Here is a 17,670-nt window from a genome sequence, read left to right as displayed (position 1 = left end):
GTGACATCATTGATAATACTGTATATACATTTCTCTGAAACCAGCGACAGTGAGAAAATAGCCTATCAATTCCTCCGAAACCAGTGACTTCACTAAGTATAAAGCCTAACAATTTCTCAGAATCGGTGACATGACTAAGGGACTAATGTACTACTAGGCAGCATTTTTATTAATATTAGTCCAACCCACAAAATGGCTGTGCAGGTCACGTGTCGGGTAAAAATAATGCCATGCATTTAGTGCAAATAATGTTTATTACAAACATCCCCTCGTTTGAAAATATACAGGTTAAAATGAGACAAGGTTATACTGTAATTTAGAAACATAATTTGTAAAAATATAATACTGTACATAATAGACAGTGAAACGTGAACTCTTCATTGAGTTGCATTTCACAGAATCTTCCAAAACAACTGTAAACAGATGTACTGTAGGTCTAAAGTCCGTGCAACCATTTTTACAACCTATACTCTTTCCCTAATGCGGGAGAGCTAGAACTCTTGTTCAATGTCGCTTAACGCTCTGGTGAGCCGTTTTATCTTTTCCTCCATTACTTTTTTACTCTTCGCTGATTCCTGCAGGAGCTGGCGCATTTCCTCCTCAACTTGATAAACCTGTAATGGTAAGGTAGATATAAATAAGGCCCCTCTGTATCCTTTACTGCATTTAATGGGTCTTTAATTTGCATTAACACTTATAGTTCATGCTACCAAGAGATGCTATGACCTTTTAAAGTTCAATCTGATTTGATGTCATGGTGGAGGATCAAGTCAACGGCTTATAGTGCGAGTGTGTGACCCTTCACCATGAGATTGGATCCAGGAAGGATACGATCGCATGGTGATTGACAAGCGACGAGCGTCTAGGAGTAGCAAAGTGGCGTTGGGGAAGAGGTGATCGGGAAATGCAGGTGTGTCATAGCCATTTTCAGTGGCCAGCCGATGACGTCGCCTGTGTTTCCTGCAATAGGAAACATGGCAGTGGAACCACTGCCTACACAGCCAGGGGTCAACCTCTATTCAATGCGATCGCAATTGATTTACAATCGTATCTCGCCACACATGCTAGACGGTCTTGCCCTGTGTTGGGCGTCCCCCAGCATGTGAGTACAGGTTGAGTATCCCATATCCAAATATTCCGAAATACGGACTTTTTTGAGTGAGATAGTGAAACCTTTGTTTTCTGATGGCACAATGTACACAAACTTTCTTTAATACACAAAGTTATTAAAAATATTGTATTAAATGACCTTCAGGCTGTGTGTAGAAGGTGTATATGAAACATAAATGAATTGTGTGAATGTACACACACTTTGTTTAATGTACAAAGTTATAAAAAATATTGGCTAAAATGACCTTCAGGCTGTGTGTATAAGGTGTATATGAAACATAAATGCATTCTGTGCTTAGATTTAGGTCCCATCACCATGATATCTCATTATGGTATGCAATTATTCCAAAATACGGAAAAATCCGATATCCAAAATACCTCTGGTCCCAAGCATTTTGGATGAGGGAGACTCAACCTGTATATGGTCACAGATTCTGCTGCGAGAGCAAAATCTGCAACCAACTCTGAATAGCCCACTAGAATCGCATTCACCACTAAACAAGCTAAACTTAATCAGAAAGTGTGCTATAATAAAAAGTTCTGGGGGATTGAACCTTCTTGGAGAACAAGAGATTTAGAAACAAGAGCCTAAAACGGAGATAAATTAGATTTTTAAACTTGGTACGCTTATTCCTAAAGATTTAAATTCTGATTTGAAATGAATTCTTTTCAACTTGATTTTACTATTTATGTATTTCTTTTATTTTTTTTATAAATTCTTTATTTTCAGAAAAAGTTTTTTCAGAACAAATCCATCACATAAAAACATACAATATGTTAATGCAGACATGCACCTTACAATCGAAAAACCTAGAGACTTGAAATCACCAACGTATACGAGTCTCAGAAGACAAATACAATAATAAAAAAAAAACGTCAGGCGCTAGTAGACATAAAGATAAAGAGAAAAACCTGTTAGAAGTGGTAAAAAAGAAGAAAGTGAGAGGTGAAACCAAGAACAAGGGAAGTAAGAAAAGAGATAGAGAGAGAAGAGAAAGAGTTCCACTCGACTGAAAGGAGCCATCAATAAGAGTCGTTAAATCAATGACCAACAACGCCAAGGTTACAGGACCAATCATAAGAAGGAGACGAAGGAGAGAGTACCAGGATCCCAAAATTGAACCAAAGATATAGTAAACCACAGCCTAAACTACAAATGAGGTGACGATGGATGTATTTCTTTTATTTATTGTTAATATTCCCTTATTTATTTAATCTTCTATGTGCATTTTATAAGGATGGACTTTATAATCAATCTACTTTGTATGGATATGATATAAAAGGAAAATAAGTAGAAGACTGAACCAACCACATTAAACACTTATGGAGCAGTGGGCCCTGCAGTGGTATACATTCTTTGTGGACATGCATGGTTTATAGGCTCTGATAAAATGAAAGGATGACTTTATAAAAGTGGAATGCAGAAATGTTTGTTGGAACGCAAGTTGGATACACAACGGTACACCGACTCCTGGTATACAGTGTTACTTCTGGATAGAAATGAAACACCCGGTGAAACGTATATTGCACTGTCCGGACATGTGTAGTAAAACTTTAGGTGGAACGCACAATGTTACTTCCAGACATGCGCAATACATCCGGACATATGAGCGTGTTCCTTCCAGACATGTGCAATATACCCGGTGGAAGAGGTAGCGTTTCTGTGATTGTATTAATGTAATGAGAAGCACAGCTGTTAGATGCACTGTCATTTATTGGGGTATTTATATCCGCTGATTGTGAGTAGCCACATAACGCTTCTGAAGGAGAATATATTTGGATATGAAACACGTTAAGCGGTGTGGCTGTATACACTGACCGGCTGTTGTGAGGACTCACTTGCTTTGACCTACCAAGGAGATATCCGGAGCTCTGTGAATATTCTTGGATGAGATCTGGTCTGATAACGATATGATGTCCTTGCACTTGAGACTACTTGATACATGTTTGTATATATGTTTTTACTTTGTGAGCAAATGTTCTATCATTATCTAGAGTGTCTGCACTACTGGTCTTTCTTTTTGGTTTTCTTTTTTGGTTTTCTTTATCATGCAAATGATTCCTTATGCCCATTAACGAAAATTGGATGGAAAGCGATTGACCCATTATACTACTTCATCTAGATTATTCTTCTTTATTACCACTAATTGATTCCAATAGATGGTGGGACTTTGCTTTCAGAAACTATGGAAACTAAGGGCATTTACTGCAGTTTTTTGCACATTATAATACTTGTCTATTATGATACTGTTTAGAGCACAGGTTCTCAAACTCGGTCCTCAGGACCCCACACGGTGCATGTTTTGCAGGTCTCTTCACAGAATCACACGTGACATAATTAGCTCCACCTGTGGGCCTTTTAAATGTGTCAGTGAGTAATTAATACACCTGTGCACCTGCTGGGTTACCTGCAAAACATGCACTGTGTGGGGTCCTGAGGACCGAGTTTGAGAACCACTGGTTTAGAGGAATTCTGGGTGAGCTTTCCTCTTTTAGTGCTATTGTGCTGCATTGATTTACCATTCATTTCTGTAGAAGAGACTTAAAAAAATATCCATACGTAATACAGCTAAAGACTTTACAGCTTCATACATTTATACCTTAATTACCAAGATTTCATTTTTATATAATATACATTGAATAGTTTTTTTTAATCTGTATTCAGAGGTGGTCCTTTGAACCCCAAGGAGGGAGATTTGCTCACAGTAGGTCTGCATGTAATTAGAGAAAACTGCTGTAAAAAGAACATGGGCCAAATGTAATAGAGTGAGAGTTTCAGAAAGTAAGAGATTTGGTAAGGTTTTGCAGTTTTTTTTAAAAGTGGCAATCATTTACACAGCAAGATCAACCTGGTTTTGCAGTGTAAATGATTGCCACTTTAAAAAAAACTGAAAACCTTACCAGACCTCTCACTTTCTAAAACTCCCACTCTATTACATTTGGCCCCATATTTCTGTTCCCCATAGTGGATAGCTAAAGGTTTTCAAGGTAGAGGAATACTTGGATTTTAAATGATATTTAGGCAGAAGTAACAAATGACAAAATATATACTGTTAAAGAGAAAAAAACATAAGCGTGATGCTATAAATAGAATCCCAACAGAATAAAGCTTATGGAACAATGGGTTGACATGGATTAGGTCTACAGTGAATAGGTCGACCACTATTGGTCGACCTTGACATGGATGACACATGAAAATGGTCGACATGAGACATGTCAACACATTGAATTGTCAACATGACATTGTTCAACTATTCCCAATCGTAGTCCATGTGGATGGTAAGGAATGAATAAGTTAAAAATAACTTTTATTAAAAAAAAACCCTCAACCTTTTCATATCTCGACCTGTCCCGTGTCAACCATTTTAATGTAACAACCTTTTACAGTGTCGACCATGTCAATGTCGACCAATAGTGGTCGACCTACCATCTGGATACCCATGAAAGACCCAGACCCATACAAAAATGTATTTAAGATTTTAATAAGTTGCTGTGAAGGATACCCAAAAAGGTTGCACATGCACAATTGTTTAATTTCCCCCCGAAATATGTTAAATTCAGAAAAAAACATGTTAATTGTGCATTAGAATATGCAGAAATACATCACAATTAGTTTGTTACCTTACATATATAAGTTCTTTTCACATTGTCAAAATGAGTGCCGGAGGCGTGGCCTGGACGCTGAAGTGATAAGACGTAGGGCTACTGAGCTCCTGTGGCCATGTACTTTTTATACCATAATTATATGCACCTGCAGCCCTGTCAGTGCTTCAAAGCCTGCATCTCGCCCCCCTGCCTCCCTGTGCCCCAATCTGAACCACTCCGGGAGAGTCAGTTCCGGGAGCGGGGCCTAACCCTTGGTCTGCAGCACTGGGCTCAATTTCTAGCCGCGGCTGGGGCATCTGACCGTGGCACAGTTCGCAACTCATCGTCCACTATCTGCTGGACCCGCTGACGGCTCGGAAACTAGGCAGGCAAGCCTCTCAGCCCCATTTCAGATTCCCACCTCTCTGACCGCTCTCCTGGCATTCCTTGAAGGAGTTGGATTAACTGAGCGTCGATCCCCGGCACCCAAGACCGGAAGTGCCACGTCTCTCTCCTCCTGCGTTCCTGTCTGCAGTCGCTGCTGCCTCCTAGCCCCGGCCGGCTCCTGGGACGCTGTATGCTGGCTGGTCCGCAAGCTGTGTCCTCTGGTCGTGCGTACATTACATGCCTGTTAGGCGGTGTTAAGTCTCCCATGAGCACTCCAGTGTCAATTCCCTCTCCCTGCATATGACTACCCATTACCTGTTCCTCAAGCTTCAACTCTGGGCACACCTCACTGCACAGCTAAATGGATGTCCCTCAGTTAGTGTGGCTCGGCACTGTAAGTTGAGAGGGGTTTGTTTACACTTTATAGTGTTTACTCTGCTGCAGGAGTCCTTAACATTAGTGGTTGGCGCTCCCCCTTGTGGCCGTCTCCTGTTACTGCACCACTACTTTGCTGCTGCTTTCTACTAAAACCTGATTCCTGCATGTGATATAAGCGGCAGACTTGAACCACCGTTTCTGGAGTATCCGGTGGCTGCTGTCCTGGTAAATATGCCGGAGTGACCATTTTGGATGTCTTTCAACATCTCAGCTATTTAATGGTCTGATTTTGTTATTTACGTGGAGCCGTTTCCAGTATTGTGCTTTCTTCGGAGGATTATATTTTGCTGTTTTCACCTGTTTCATGATGCCCCCTAAGCATACTAAAGTCGCTAAATCTGCCTCCCAGGATGCTTTCTTTACACCCTCATTGCAGTCTGCCAAATCTAAGGGGACCGGGGTGTCTGCCCCTCCGAAAGGTTCTCCTGTTGCTGCTTCTGGTGGGTCTTCTTCTAGCACCAGTATGGGACCCCCCCCCACCAAGGGCGATGGAGATGCACCCAATTTAAAGACGAAATGACTGCTGAATTCCGCGCGACTTTTCAGGTGTGTCAAAAGTCTATTGATGACTTGGGAGGTCATACAGATCATTTGGAGACAAAAATGGGAGAAGTCGCGGGTTCTAAAAATGACTTCATAGTTCTTCATGAGACTCTGGAGGTGGAAGTGATAGCCCTTAGAGATAAAGTCAGTGTCAGGATTCTGATTTAGTATGTCCCCGGAGGGGGCACCAGTGGGTCAGTGTAGGAGTGATAGAGGAAACTGGGAAATGGACAAAAAGTTCTGCGCATGTGCGCTTGATATTTATTATCACACAGGGATAACCGATGACAGGAACAATGAATAATAACTTAATCCGATAAATTAATATTTCAAAAGTCACTGGTAACAAATAAGCAATGAAGATGAACTTGAAACTTGATATAAATGATAAGGCAATAATGAAATCAGATGCAGCAAACAAAACTCTGGTATATAACGAATAGCCATCAAAGCACACAGTCTCTGTAGAAGCACACGTCTTTAAGCCAAGCAAGGCCCTAGCAGGAGACAGTCCCAACACAGCAAGATGTTAAGTGCTAAAGGCAATGCACAGTGTGGAATGCTGGTAATTAGGTGAAGAGGCTGAGAACACACCTGAGGAAAGTCTCTACTGCAGATTGGTGTAGCAGACTGTGGCTGGAGTTTGTAGCAAACTGGAACAATGAAGACTGGAGACTGGAACACAGGAACTTGCACACTGAATGTGACTCGCAGGAGAGCTGGAGTGGTTGCTGCTACTTGTAGTTCCACAGGAACACTGGAACAGGGAAACATCTTGGAGATGCCAGAAATAGGAGATTGCTGGAAACAAAGAATTGAAGACTGGAACCTGGAACTGAACTGCTGGGACCTGTAGTTCCACAGGTCCAATACACAGGGGTATCTCTGCAGACAGAGGACTGCAAACAGGAGACGCCTGTTCACAGAATGTGACGTGTTGTCCAAGGCAATGAGACTGAGCCAGGAACTGGAGTTTATACCCCTTGGTCTGTGATGATTGGATGTTGCATCTCTGTGAGAGCACACCCCGCTGGATTAGGCGTTCAGATCAGCTGTGAGTTAGCTGAAGCACTGTGTACTCCAGGCTGCAGTAGACTGAAAACTAGAACTGGAACAGAAATGAACTGCTGGAACCTGTAGTTCCACAGTAGTGATGCGATGGAGAATGCAGATTCATGACAGTCAGTGACTTGGAGGACAGATCTTGCGCAACAATATTAAATTGCGGAGGGTCCCGAAAACAGTCTCGAACAGCAGCTTACACGATTTTGCGTCCTCCTTGTTTCATAAGCTTCTTCCTACTGCTCAGACATCTGATCTATTAATTAATCATATCCATAGACTCCCGAAGGCTAGAAATGCTCTGGACGGTGCCTCTCGGGATGTGCTGATGTGGATCCACTTTTTCCATATCAAGGAAGCGTTCTTGAAGGCTGCCAGAACATCTAAGGAGTCTGAGGATATCCTTGAAAACCTGCAATTATTTGAAGACCTTTCTCAGGCTACACTGAATAAAAGGCTTTCTTTTCAGCACATTACGAGTGCCTTGAGGAAGGCTGGTATCCTATATCGATGGGGATTCCAGACTCATCTGCTGGTCAATAGAAATGGCTCCGCTACTTCAATTTCTACTCTTGAGGAGGGCATGAAGGCTTTCTCGAAGTGGAATATTAATAAGCCGCCTTCTGATTCACCTCCCGGCAGTGGGTTACAGCAGGACTGGTGCACGGTGGAATCACAATCCTGAGAAGCTTGCTCTATATTATTAGTTACTGTATGTGTTGACTTTTATTACTATGTTGCTTTATTCATTGTGTTTTTTAATAATTTCAGGTATTCAAGCTGTTTTTTTTTTTAATAAAGTAATTTTTATTCAGTAGTCTGGAGAATAAGGTACAGACATTGCAGAGCATCATCATATCACAAACAATACATCAAATTGTCTTGAATCAGAGCCACATTTTGAGCGAAGCTTACAGCAATGAAATATCAGGTCAATTTCAAGAGGTAATATACAAGGATTTCCTATTGTTCGGACCATTAGGGTCTGCAAAATCCGTAGCCAACTATATTAGTCTCCATTAACTTTTATATTTACACCCGTAAACTAAACAGCAAGAAAAATAACAAAAAAAACCCCAAAAAAAAACACAGAAGCAGAGTGAGAAGGAGTCATCCGATTCAGGACCACATTAGTCATACATATAAGTAGGCGAACACGCAGGGCCCAACCGCCAAACATCTCAGTATACATCAGTAACAGTAAGTTTTTGATATGTTAGCACTTCAGTGCCCACTATATTTGGGGAACCAGGTGAGAATGGGGGGAATCTATCCATGGAGACCAAACCTTTTCAAACTTGGCTGATGCGTTTTGTTTCATATAGACGTATCTTTCCTTAATTATTGTGTCGTTAATTAAGGTCTTAAGTGCAGATATTAACGGGCATTTAGGGGCCATCCACATCCTTGCAATGCAAACCTTAGCCAAGGCACATACACTGAGAGCATAGAGACCCACTGAAACAGACACAGAAGTAGAGCATCCCATCCCCAAAATACAGAATTGTGGGGTAAGCAGTCCGCCAGTCACTCCCGTACTCTCCAGAATTGACCTGACCCCCAACCAGAACACCCTCAACCTCGGGCAATCCCACACTAGATGCCAGAATGTTCCCACCGCCCCCCCGCACTTAGGACAAAGGCCAGATCCGCCCGTCCCAAAAGTAGCCAGCCTAGCTGGAGTCATATATGTTCTGTGTAAAATGAAGAATTGAATCTGTTGATATCTGAGTGATTTGGTAACCCTGGCAGGGTATTCCAGAGCAAGGACCCAGTCCTCCTCAGTTATCAGACCCAAATCCTCCTCCCATTTTCCACGGAGACGTGTCAAAGGGTCCGTATGGAGCTTGGTAAGTAGATATCCATACGCAAGGGAGACCATCTTAGCCCGACCCAAAGCAGCCACAAAGGTCTTGATGGGGAATGGGAGGATTCGTGGGGGGGAAGGTATTCAAGCTGTTTAACGGCCCTACGGATGTACTTGTGTCTTGAACGTATGCGTGAGTTCCGTCGAACAGCTCGCCTTTTTTTTCTACTATGTAACTTTTGTTATGCTCCCAGATATTTTATTTTGTTACAGAAGGTCGTTCCTCATTTGTGCAAACCCTACAGGTTTCTCCTGCAGTACGTTCTGCTATTCTAATTAGACATTGTACTATTTGTTCTATTTTTGACACATGTTCCTTACCCTTCACGATGTTATATGGCTGTATGACAGCTGTCAGCTAAGGGGGCTAAGGCTGTGTATGTTGTAGCACGTACCATGTATAGGAATGTTGGAAGACTGACCACTACCCCCCTTTGCCATGTTGGTGCTGCCGAGGTTTGGTAGCCTTCTCTGGCCTCAAGTGAGGTCATTTCAGTTTTCCTTCTTTTATTTTCTTTGTTACTTTTGTTTTTCTTATTAATCACCCTTTTATTTTGTGTCGTTGTTTATTCCCACTATCATCAGGATTACATTGCCATGATTTTATGTAAAACTGCTCTGATTACCATAGGTCTGCAATGCTATTTGTTTCAATGTTATAATGGTAAATATAGTCTCTATTAATGCTAATGGACTTAATTCCCCTCACAAACGAAGACTTGCCCTTAATCACTTTCGTAAATTGAAAGCCCATGTAGTCGCAGTGCAAAGAAACACATTTTCAAAGAGACGCCCCACCTTTATTTAGTAATGCTAAATTCCCTCAGTGTTATACAGCCAATAGGCCCTGTAAGAAGGCCGGTGTTGCAATACTGCTATCTCCGGATTGTCCTTCTGTATTGTCTGGTCAGCTGTCTGATACTAACGGGATATTTGCTTTTGATGGGTCAATTGGATGGTACTGATGTAACCCTGATATCTGCTTATGCACCTAATAATGGACAGCTTTCTTTTTGCCGTAAATTATGTTCTGTGTTTTCTACGCATAGTAAAGGGGTCGTCTTAGTGTTGAGGGATTTTAATATGGTTCTGGATTCGGTCTTGGATAGATCCAAGTCCACTTCTCCCCGATATAAGGTATCTCATGATTTTTCTAAAGGGTTCAGACAGCTTCTAGCTGAATATGATCTTTAAGATGTGTGGAGAGTAAAAGTACCCCAAGGAGAGAGATTATTCCGTTTATTCTCATGTGCATCATTCATATTCCAGGATAGACTTGGTATTGGCAGATAAATAGTCTTTACCCTCTATTACAAAAATAGATATCTTACCCATGACGTGGTCTGACCACTCCCCAGTGTTCCTGACCTGGGATACCAAAGCTAGATCAGTTCCCTCAGGCCCATAGAGGTTGAGTGCTTATTTGTTGTCCCAACCAGAGGCACAGCAGTCTCTCCAAAGGTCTTTGTCCCTATTCCTTGAAACTAATAAACCGGAGGAAACGTCAGTTTTTAATTTCTGGTGTGCTCTAAAGGCTGTGATGCGTGGGTCAGCTATTCAGACGGCAGCCAGGCTGAAGCGGGTATACAGGCAGCAGTGTGAGGCAGCAGAAGTTGAGGCGTCAACACTTGAGGAGGCACATAAAGCTGACCCAGCGAACAAGGCACTGTATAAGGCGCTGCTTAAGGCAAGGGAGAAGGTTAATACTTTCGCACTTAGGGAGATTCAAAGGAATCTTTCTTGCCTTAACCAGCTTTTTTATGTATATGGTAATCAGGCTAGTCGCTTACTGGCGCACAAGTTGAGGGGAAGGCGGGCTAAAGAGAGGGTACAGAACATTTTTAACCCTAATGGTAACAAAGTCTATGATCCTGTTGAAATTGCGAATGTATTCACAGATTATTACTCCCAATTATATAATCTTGAGACGGATCTGCTAGTGAGGAAATTGATACATTTTTGAGTGAGATAAATCTGCCATTTTTAGACAGTGTAGCCTGTCTGACGTTGGAAGCTAATGGTGGTGTATCTGCACACTCACAGTTAACCAAAAATAATTGTTTCGGAATCAAAAGTTCCTCTCAAGAACCCCTATAATTTATTGGTAATTACCATTTATATTGGGGGTGCTACCAACTACAGCTAGAATGAGTACCAGCACAAGAAGAAAAAAGGGCTGTATTGTTAGTGCACATAAGCAGTGGATTGATTTCCACTCATCCATAAAACTTAACTTTTATTATTAATCTCCTAAAACATCAGGGCTGACGAAGCTGTCAGAGGAACGGCGGAACACGCGTGTGGGCAGCGTGTGCTCAGCGTCCGTCTATGTCCAAATCCAAACACTCAATCATTAACTAGCCAGCTAATAATTTAGTAGATAGAATGGAAGTTAGATATTGATGTGAAATGCAGTCAGATATTTAGATTACAGCACAAAAGAGAATCATTTATACCATACTGAGTATTCAGCACCTTAGTAATAGAAGGCAAATAGATGGTGAATAGCAATTGAAACAACAAGTGCAGGTTATGATAATGGGAGGAGCATGTGATTAGTGTGACAGACCTGTGGTGTAGCTATCCCTACAAGGATGCAACAAATGTTTCATTTCTAACCTCCTGTATTATTTACATGAATGTGTAGACCAGTGGTTCCCAAACTGTGTGCCGTGGCACCCTGGGGTGCCGCGGGACACTTGTAGGGGTGCCTCGGGTTGGTGGTCCAGAACCAATTCAAAATATTTATTATCCATGTAATAGGAAAAACTAGTACTTGTGGCTGCCAGTCATAAAATATGTAGACAAACAGAACAAATCTTGTCCCTCACCACATAACTGAACCTAAGTATGACATATAAACATAATTTACTTAAATTCATATTTTTTATATATTTCCCAATTAGAAACTTTTGGACTAGGGGTGCCGTGATAAAAATTCTGATACTCTAGGGAGCCGTGATTCAAAAAAGTTTGGGAACCACTGGTGTAGACACCACTGTTGCCAATAGATGGCAACAATGTCAGTTTAACACTGAGACATTGTCTAGATACAGGAGAAGTTTAGATAAGCTGATGTACACTGGAGACAGAAATCAAACTGACAGGCATAATCAATGTCTCAATGCTATTGTGCATAATCACCTAATAAGCACGTGGCTGTGGCATGTGAGCAGTGAATAATAATTAAATCAAACACACAGAAAAATCTCTTTCATAATAAATATATCTTAGATATCTAAAATGGTGTGCATGATTCAGTGGTATAATAATACACCTTATAAAGAGGCAGTGTTAAATATTGGTTGAAATATACTCATTATTATTACATGTATGAACTAGAATGTGATTAGTTGAAAATAGTGCCACTAATCCTAAATAAATGAGGATGTTTCTCCTCTAAGGATAATAACTGTGTGAGCACTGGATAATTACAACTACTATATAACTAATCTGCAATGACATGCATTCTCTAAGATATATTACCTAACACTACTGGACCCAATACATTATCTTTAACAGAGGAGATTTATAAACATATTCTGCTGATTATACTTAAAGTTCAATTTCCAACATTAGGCAAATGTGTATATAGATGCCATAATTACTAACAGATGGCAACAATGTCAGCTTATGTATGAGACACTGTATATACACAGGAGAAATCTATGCAGACTATGATATCTCCAATGGTTTTTTACAGTTTCTGGGAATATGCAGAAAAATTGAAATTCTGCATATAAATAAACATACCTTGGTTATTTGCAAGGTGTGCAAAATCCAGTAGTCTAAAAAAAGACATCTTATAATGAGGCATCACAATTGATATACTGCTAATATATCTATTTTCCTCATATGTATATATGTCTAAGTGATTAGTTGAGAGGGTGCCACTAGTCTTAAATAAATGAGGATGCCTTTCCTCTAGAGACAATAAATTCGTGAGCACCGGGTTACTATCACTATCACACAAATAATTAATGTATACATATATCCTCTATAAGGTGTGTTATATACTCAACAGATTATGCACCCAACAACGCTCACTACACTCATGAATACCATACCTTGCTATGTAACCAGTGTCATTATTACCTATCAGATAATGGTTAAAGGTTTCTAATACTACAATAAAAAGAAGGAAGAAAAAAAGAAAAATAAATAGAAACAGAAATAGAAACAGTGAATTACAAGTGACTCATGTGCTGTGATCCAAGATGTAATATGAACAAATATAATTTTCTCTTTTTGAATTAAGATCTCACAATGAACATACAATGAGATCAATATCTACAAATACATGAATAGTGATAAATTAAAGAAGAATTGTATGCTGGTTTAATGCAGGATAAATACTTTAATATCGTTAGTGGACATTAGAATAAGGCACGCCGACACACATTTTTTAAATCTTTATTCACATCTATTGCACTTTTATATGTTTGTCTATGTCAATGATTTTAACCTTTATGTTTCGCCTCACCTTGTAGATTAAATAAAAGCAACCTAATGTTTTAGGAGATTAATAATAAAAGTTAAGTTTTATGGATGAGTGGAAATCAATCCACTGCTTATGTGCACTAACAATACAGCCCTTTTTTCTTCTTGTGCTGACGTTGGAAGCTCCCTGGTCCGCGGAGGAAGTTGAGAGGGCTATTGATTCGTTACCTTTAGACAAGGCCCCAGGGCCGGATGGGTATCCATCAAACTTCTATAAAACTTTGAAAGGGACCATGGCCCCGATACTGACATCCGTGTTTAATGAGGCTTCGGAAAGGGAAAATTTCCCACATGAGATGTTGGAAGCTAGGATTATAGCTCTTCCTAAACCGGGGAAGCACCCCAGTCAGTCCAAAATTATCGTCCCACTGCATTTTTGAATACTGATGTCATGTTATACGCTAAACTGGTTGCAAATAGGCTTTGCCCCTTACTCCCATCGTTTATTCACCTGGACCAGGTGGGGTTCATAATGGGCAGACAGGCTCCTGACAACACCCGTCGGGTTTTTAATGTTCTTGAATACTGTGAGAAGCGTTAGGAAACCTTTGCTGCTGCTCTCATTGGACGCTGAAAAAGCGTTTATTAGACTCCACTGGGGCTATCTTAAGGCTGTTTTGCAAAAATAGACGTTATGGTAAGAACTTACCGTTGATAACGTGATTTCTCTTATGTCCACAGGTATCCACAGGATAACATTGGGATATGGTTGAGCGACAGCGGAAATGGCACCAACACGGTCACGAGCTTTCTGGCCTCCCAGGATGCATCGGGGCCTCACCATATAGTCCCGCCCACTGACTCAGTCAGATCAGTTCTTTCCACAGCGATTTAGGCAGGAGCATCAGGTAGAGACCTGTTTAGGCGATAAGAACACACATGCACACTCTTCCATACCAGAAGGAAGAGGTTTAGTGATTGTCTAGATCCTCAAATCAGGTGCGTCAGGGTGGGATCCCTGTTGATACCTGTGGACATAAGAGAAATCACGTTATCAACGGTAAGTTCTTACCATAACGTCTATTTCTCTGGCTGGGTCCACAGGATTATCCACAGGATAACATTGGGATTTCCAAAGCCAATTTTAGTGGTGGGGACGCTCCTGATTACACAGGAGGACCTTTCGCCCGAAGTCAGCGTCATGAGAGGCAAAAGTATCCAAGGCATAATGTCTGATGTATGTGTTTATGGAAGACCATGTGGCTGCCTTACATATCTGTTCTGCTGAAGCACCCTGTTGTGCTGCCCATGAAGGACCTACCTTACGTGTAGAGTGTGCAGAGACATTAGCCGGAGTAGGGAGATCTGCATGAGAATAAGCTTCTGCTATTACCATTCGGAGCCATCTCGCCAGCGTCTGTTTACTAGCAGGCATCCTCTTCTATGGAATCCGTAGAGGATGAAGAGAGAATCTGTTTTCCTGATGGCACTAGTACGATCTACGTAGATTCTTAAGGCTCGGACTACGTCCAGCGACGCTTCTCCCGCAGATAGTCCCGGTACCTGAAAAGCTGGGACTACAATCTCTCCATTCAGGTGAAACTTTGAAACCACCTTTGGAAGATAACCAGATCTCGTTCTGAGAACTGCTCTGTCTGGAAAAAAACTAAGGAAAGGAGACTTACACGATAACGCTCCTAAATCTGACACTCTTCTGGCTGACACCATTGCCAGTAGAAAAAGTACTTTAATCGTTAACCATTTAAGATCTGCTCTCTTAAGTGGTTCAAACGGAGGACCCTGGAGGAATGTAAGAACTACATTCAAATCCCAAGGAGCTGCAGGAGGAACAAATGGAGGTTGAATATGTAAAACTCCCTGAAAGAAAGTACGTACATCCTGTAATTCAGCAATCTTTCGCTGAAACCAGTTAATGCTGATACTTGAACTCTCAAGGAAGCAACTTTCAAATCTTTATCCAATCCTGCTTGAAGGAAATCCAAAATCCTGGATACTTTAAAAGATCTTGGATTAAATTTTTTTCCAGTACACCAATGAATATAGGCTTTCCATATTCTATGATACACACGAGCTGAAGAAGGCTTTCTTGCTCTAAGCATAGTTTGGATTACTTGTTTCGAAAATCCTCTCGCTTCTAAGATAGAGGTTTCAACAGCCACGCCGTCAAAGACAGGCGATCCAGATAACTGTGGCAACAAGGACCCTGCATTAGCAGATCTGGACGTTGAGGGAGCAGTATCGGTGCTTCCACTGACATTCTTAGCAGATCTGTGTACCAATGACTTCTTGGCCAAGCTGGAGCTATTAGAATTATTACTCCCTTTGCTTGCTTTATTTTTCTCACTACTCTAGGTAACAGAGATATTGGAGGGAACAGATACGCCAGATGAAATTTCCATTCTACTGACAGTGCGTCTACAAGGACCGCTCCTGGGTCCCTTGTTCTCGATCCGTACCTTGGAACTTTGTTGTTTAGACGAGACGCCATGAGATCTATCTCTGGTAGACCCCATCTGTTCACTAGTGTCTGAAACACTTCTGGGTGTAATGCCCATTCGGTTTCCTGAATGGTGTGTCGACTGAGAAAATCCGCTTCCCAGTTCAGAACACCTGGGACAAACACTGCTGACAATGCTGGGAGATGGAGTTTTGCCCATCTTAGAATGGGAGTTACCTCCTCCATCAGTCTCCTGCTGTGAGTTCCTCCTTGATGATTGAGGTATGCTACTGCTGTCGCATTGTCTGAGCGAATCTGGACCGGTCTTCCTTGCAGACTGTCCTTTGCCTGAACTAGAGCCAAGTAAATGGCCCTTATTTCCAACAGATTTATCGGCAGGCGACTTTCCCTTGCGGTCCATTTTCCCTGGAACCAAAGGCTTCCGAGTACCGCACCCCAGCCTTGCAGGCTGGCATCTGTTGTCAGGACTTGCCATTCTTTTATCCAAAAGGGTCTCCCCTTGTTTAAATGGTCTGTCTGTAGCCACCACGCTAGAGACCTTTTTACGTTTACTGGAAACTTTAGCATCTGCTTTTTTATCGTCTGATGATTTCCGTTCCATTTGGTCAGAATAAGGTGCTGCAATGGTCTGGAGTGGAATTACGCATATTCCATCATGTCGAAGGTTGATACCATCAGACCCAACAGTCGCATTGCTGCATGGACTGACATTGTCCGGGTGTGCAACGCCTCCTGAGCCATGACCTGCACCTTGACTATCTTTCTCTCTGGTAAGAGAACTTTCTGTAGGTCTGAATCCAATATGGCCCCCAAATGAACCATCCGCTGTGACGGATTCAGAGACGACTTTTCCCAATTTATGAGCCACCCGTATCTCTGTAAACAAACTACTGTCTGTTGAAGATGGCGCCGAAGTAAATCTTGCGAATGTGCTAAGATTAACAGGTCGTCGAGGTATGGGAATATTCTTATACACTGTTTGCGCAGACAAGCTGCCATAACCCCCATGATCTTGGTAAACACCCTGGGTGCTGTTGCTAGCCCGAAGGGCAAGGCTTGGAACTGAAAATGTTCCTGGAGGATGGCAAACCTGAGGTAACACTGATGAGACAGTGCTCAAGGTACATCCAGAGATACCATGTAATCTCCCGGTTCCATAGCCAACATCATGGAGCGTAACGTCTCCATGTGGAACTTCGGGATCCAAATGTATTTGTTTAACATTTTTAGATTGAGAATTGGTCGATATGACCCATTTGGCTTCTGGATCAGAAACAGATTGGAGTAAAACCCCTGTCCCCTTTGTGATGGAGGTACTGGGACAATCACACCTGACTGCAGTAATTTTTGGACTGCTTCTTGCAGGGCATTGGCCTTCGACTCTATACGAGATGGGCTGGTGCAAAAAAATCTTTGAGGAGGCTGCCTCCTGAATGTGAACCCATACCCCTGAGATACAACCTTCTGCACCCAAGTATCTGTTGTTGACTGTTGCCATATGTGTGCAAAATGAAGGAGTCGGCTCCCAACCCTGGAATCCTCCAGGCGGAGGCCCGTCTCTGCAGGCTGATGGTTTCTGTTCAGGCTTGGAAGCTGGCTTTCTGCTAGCCCACTGCTTCCTACCCCTAGTTTTGAACTAGGGTTGCTTAGACTCCTCTTTGGCTTTCGCTTTGCTTTGCCAATGAAATGAGCGAAACTTTGAACCCTTAGACTTAGGGTTATAAGTAGCCGTAAATCTGACCTTCTTTGATTCAGCCTC

At 41.8% G+C, this 17,670-nt stretch overlaps 1 protein-coding gene across 6 annotated transcripts in view; it reads right to left on the bottom strand.

Annotated features, from left to right (window-relative positions):
- Nucleotides 1-235: 235 nt before the first annotated feature.
- Nucleotides 236-17,670, bottom strand: part of LRRCC1 (leucine rich repeat and coiled-coil centrosomal protein 1) — a 267,597-nt gene continuing 250,162 nt past the window's right edge. For all 6 annotated transcript variants that reach the window (XM_063924032.1, XM_063924034.1, XM_063924031.1 and 3 more), the window contains one exon: nt 236-614. In XM_063924032.1, the coding sequence (XP_063780102.1) occupies nt 492-614 (123 nt within the window). In that variant the 3' untranslated portion in view covers nt 236-491. The remainder of the gene's footprint in view (nt 615-17,670) is intronic.

This window comes from Pseudophryne corroboree, chromosome 5 (genome assembly GCF_028390025.1).
Source record: "Pseudophryne corroboree isolate aPseCor3 chromosome 5, aPseCor3.hap2, whole genome shotgun sequence".
Lineage (NCBI taxonomy): Eukaryota > Metazoa > Chordata > Amphibia > Anura > Myobatrachidae > Pseudophryne > Pseudophryne corroboree.
This window is presented reverse-complemented; position numbering and strand designations above follow the sequence as displayed.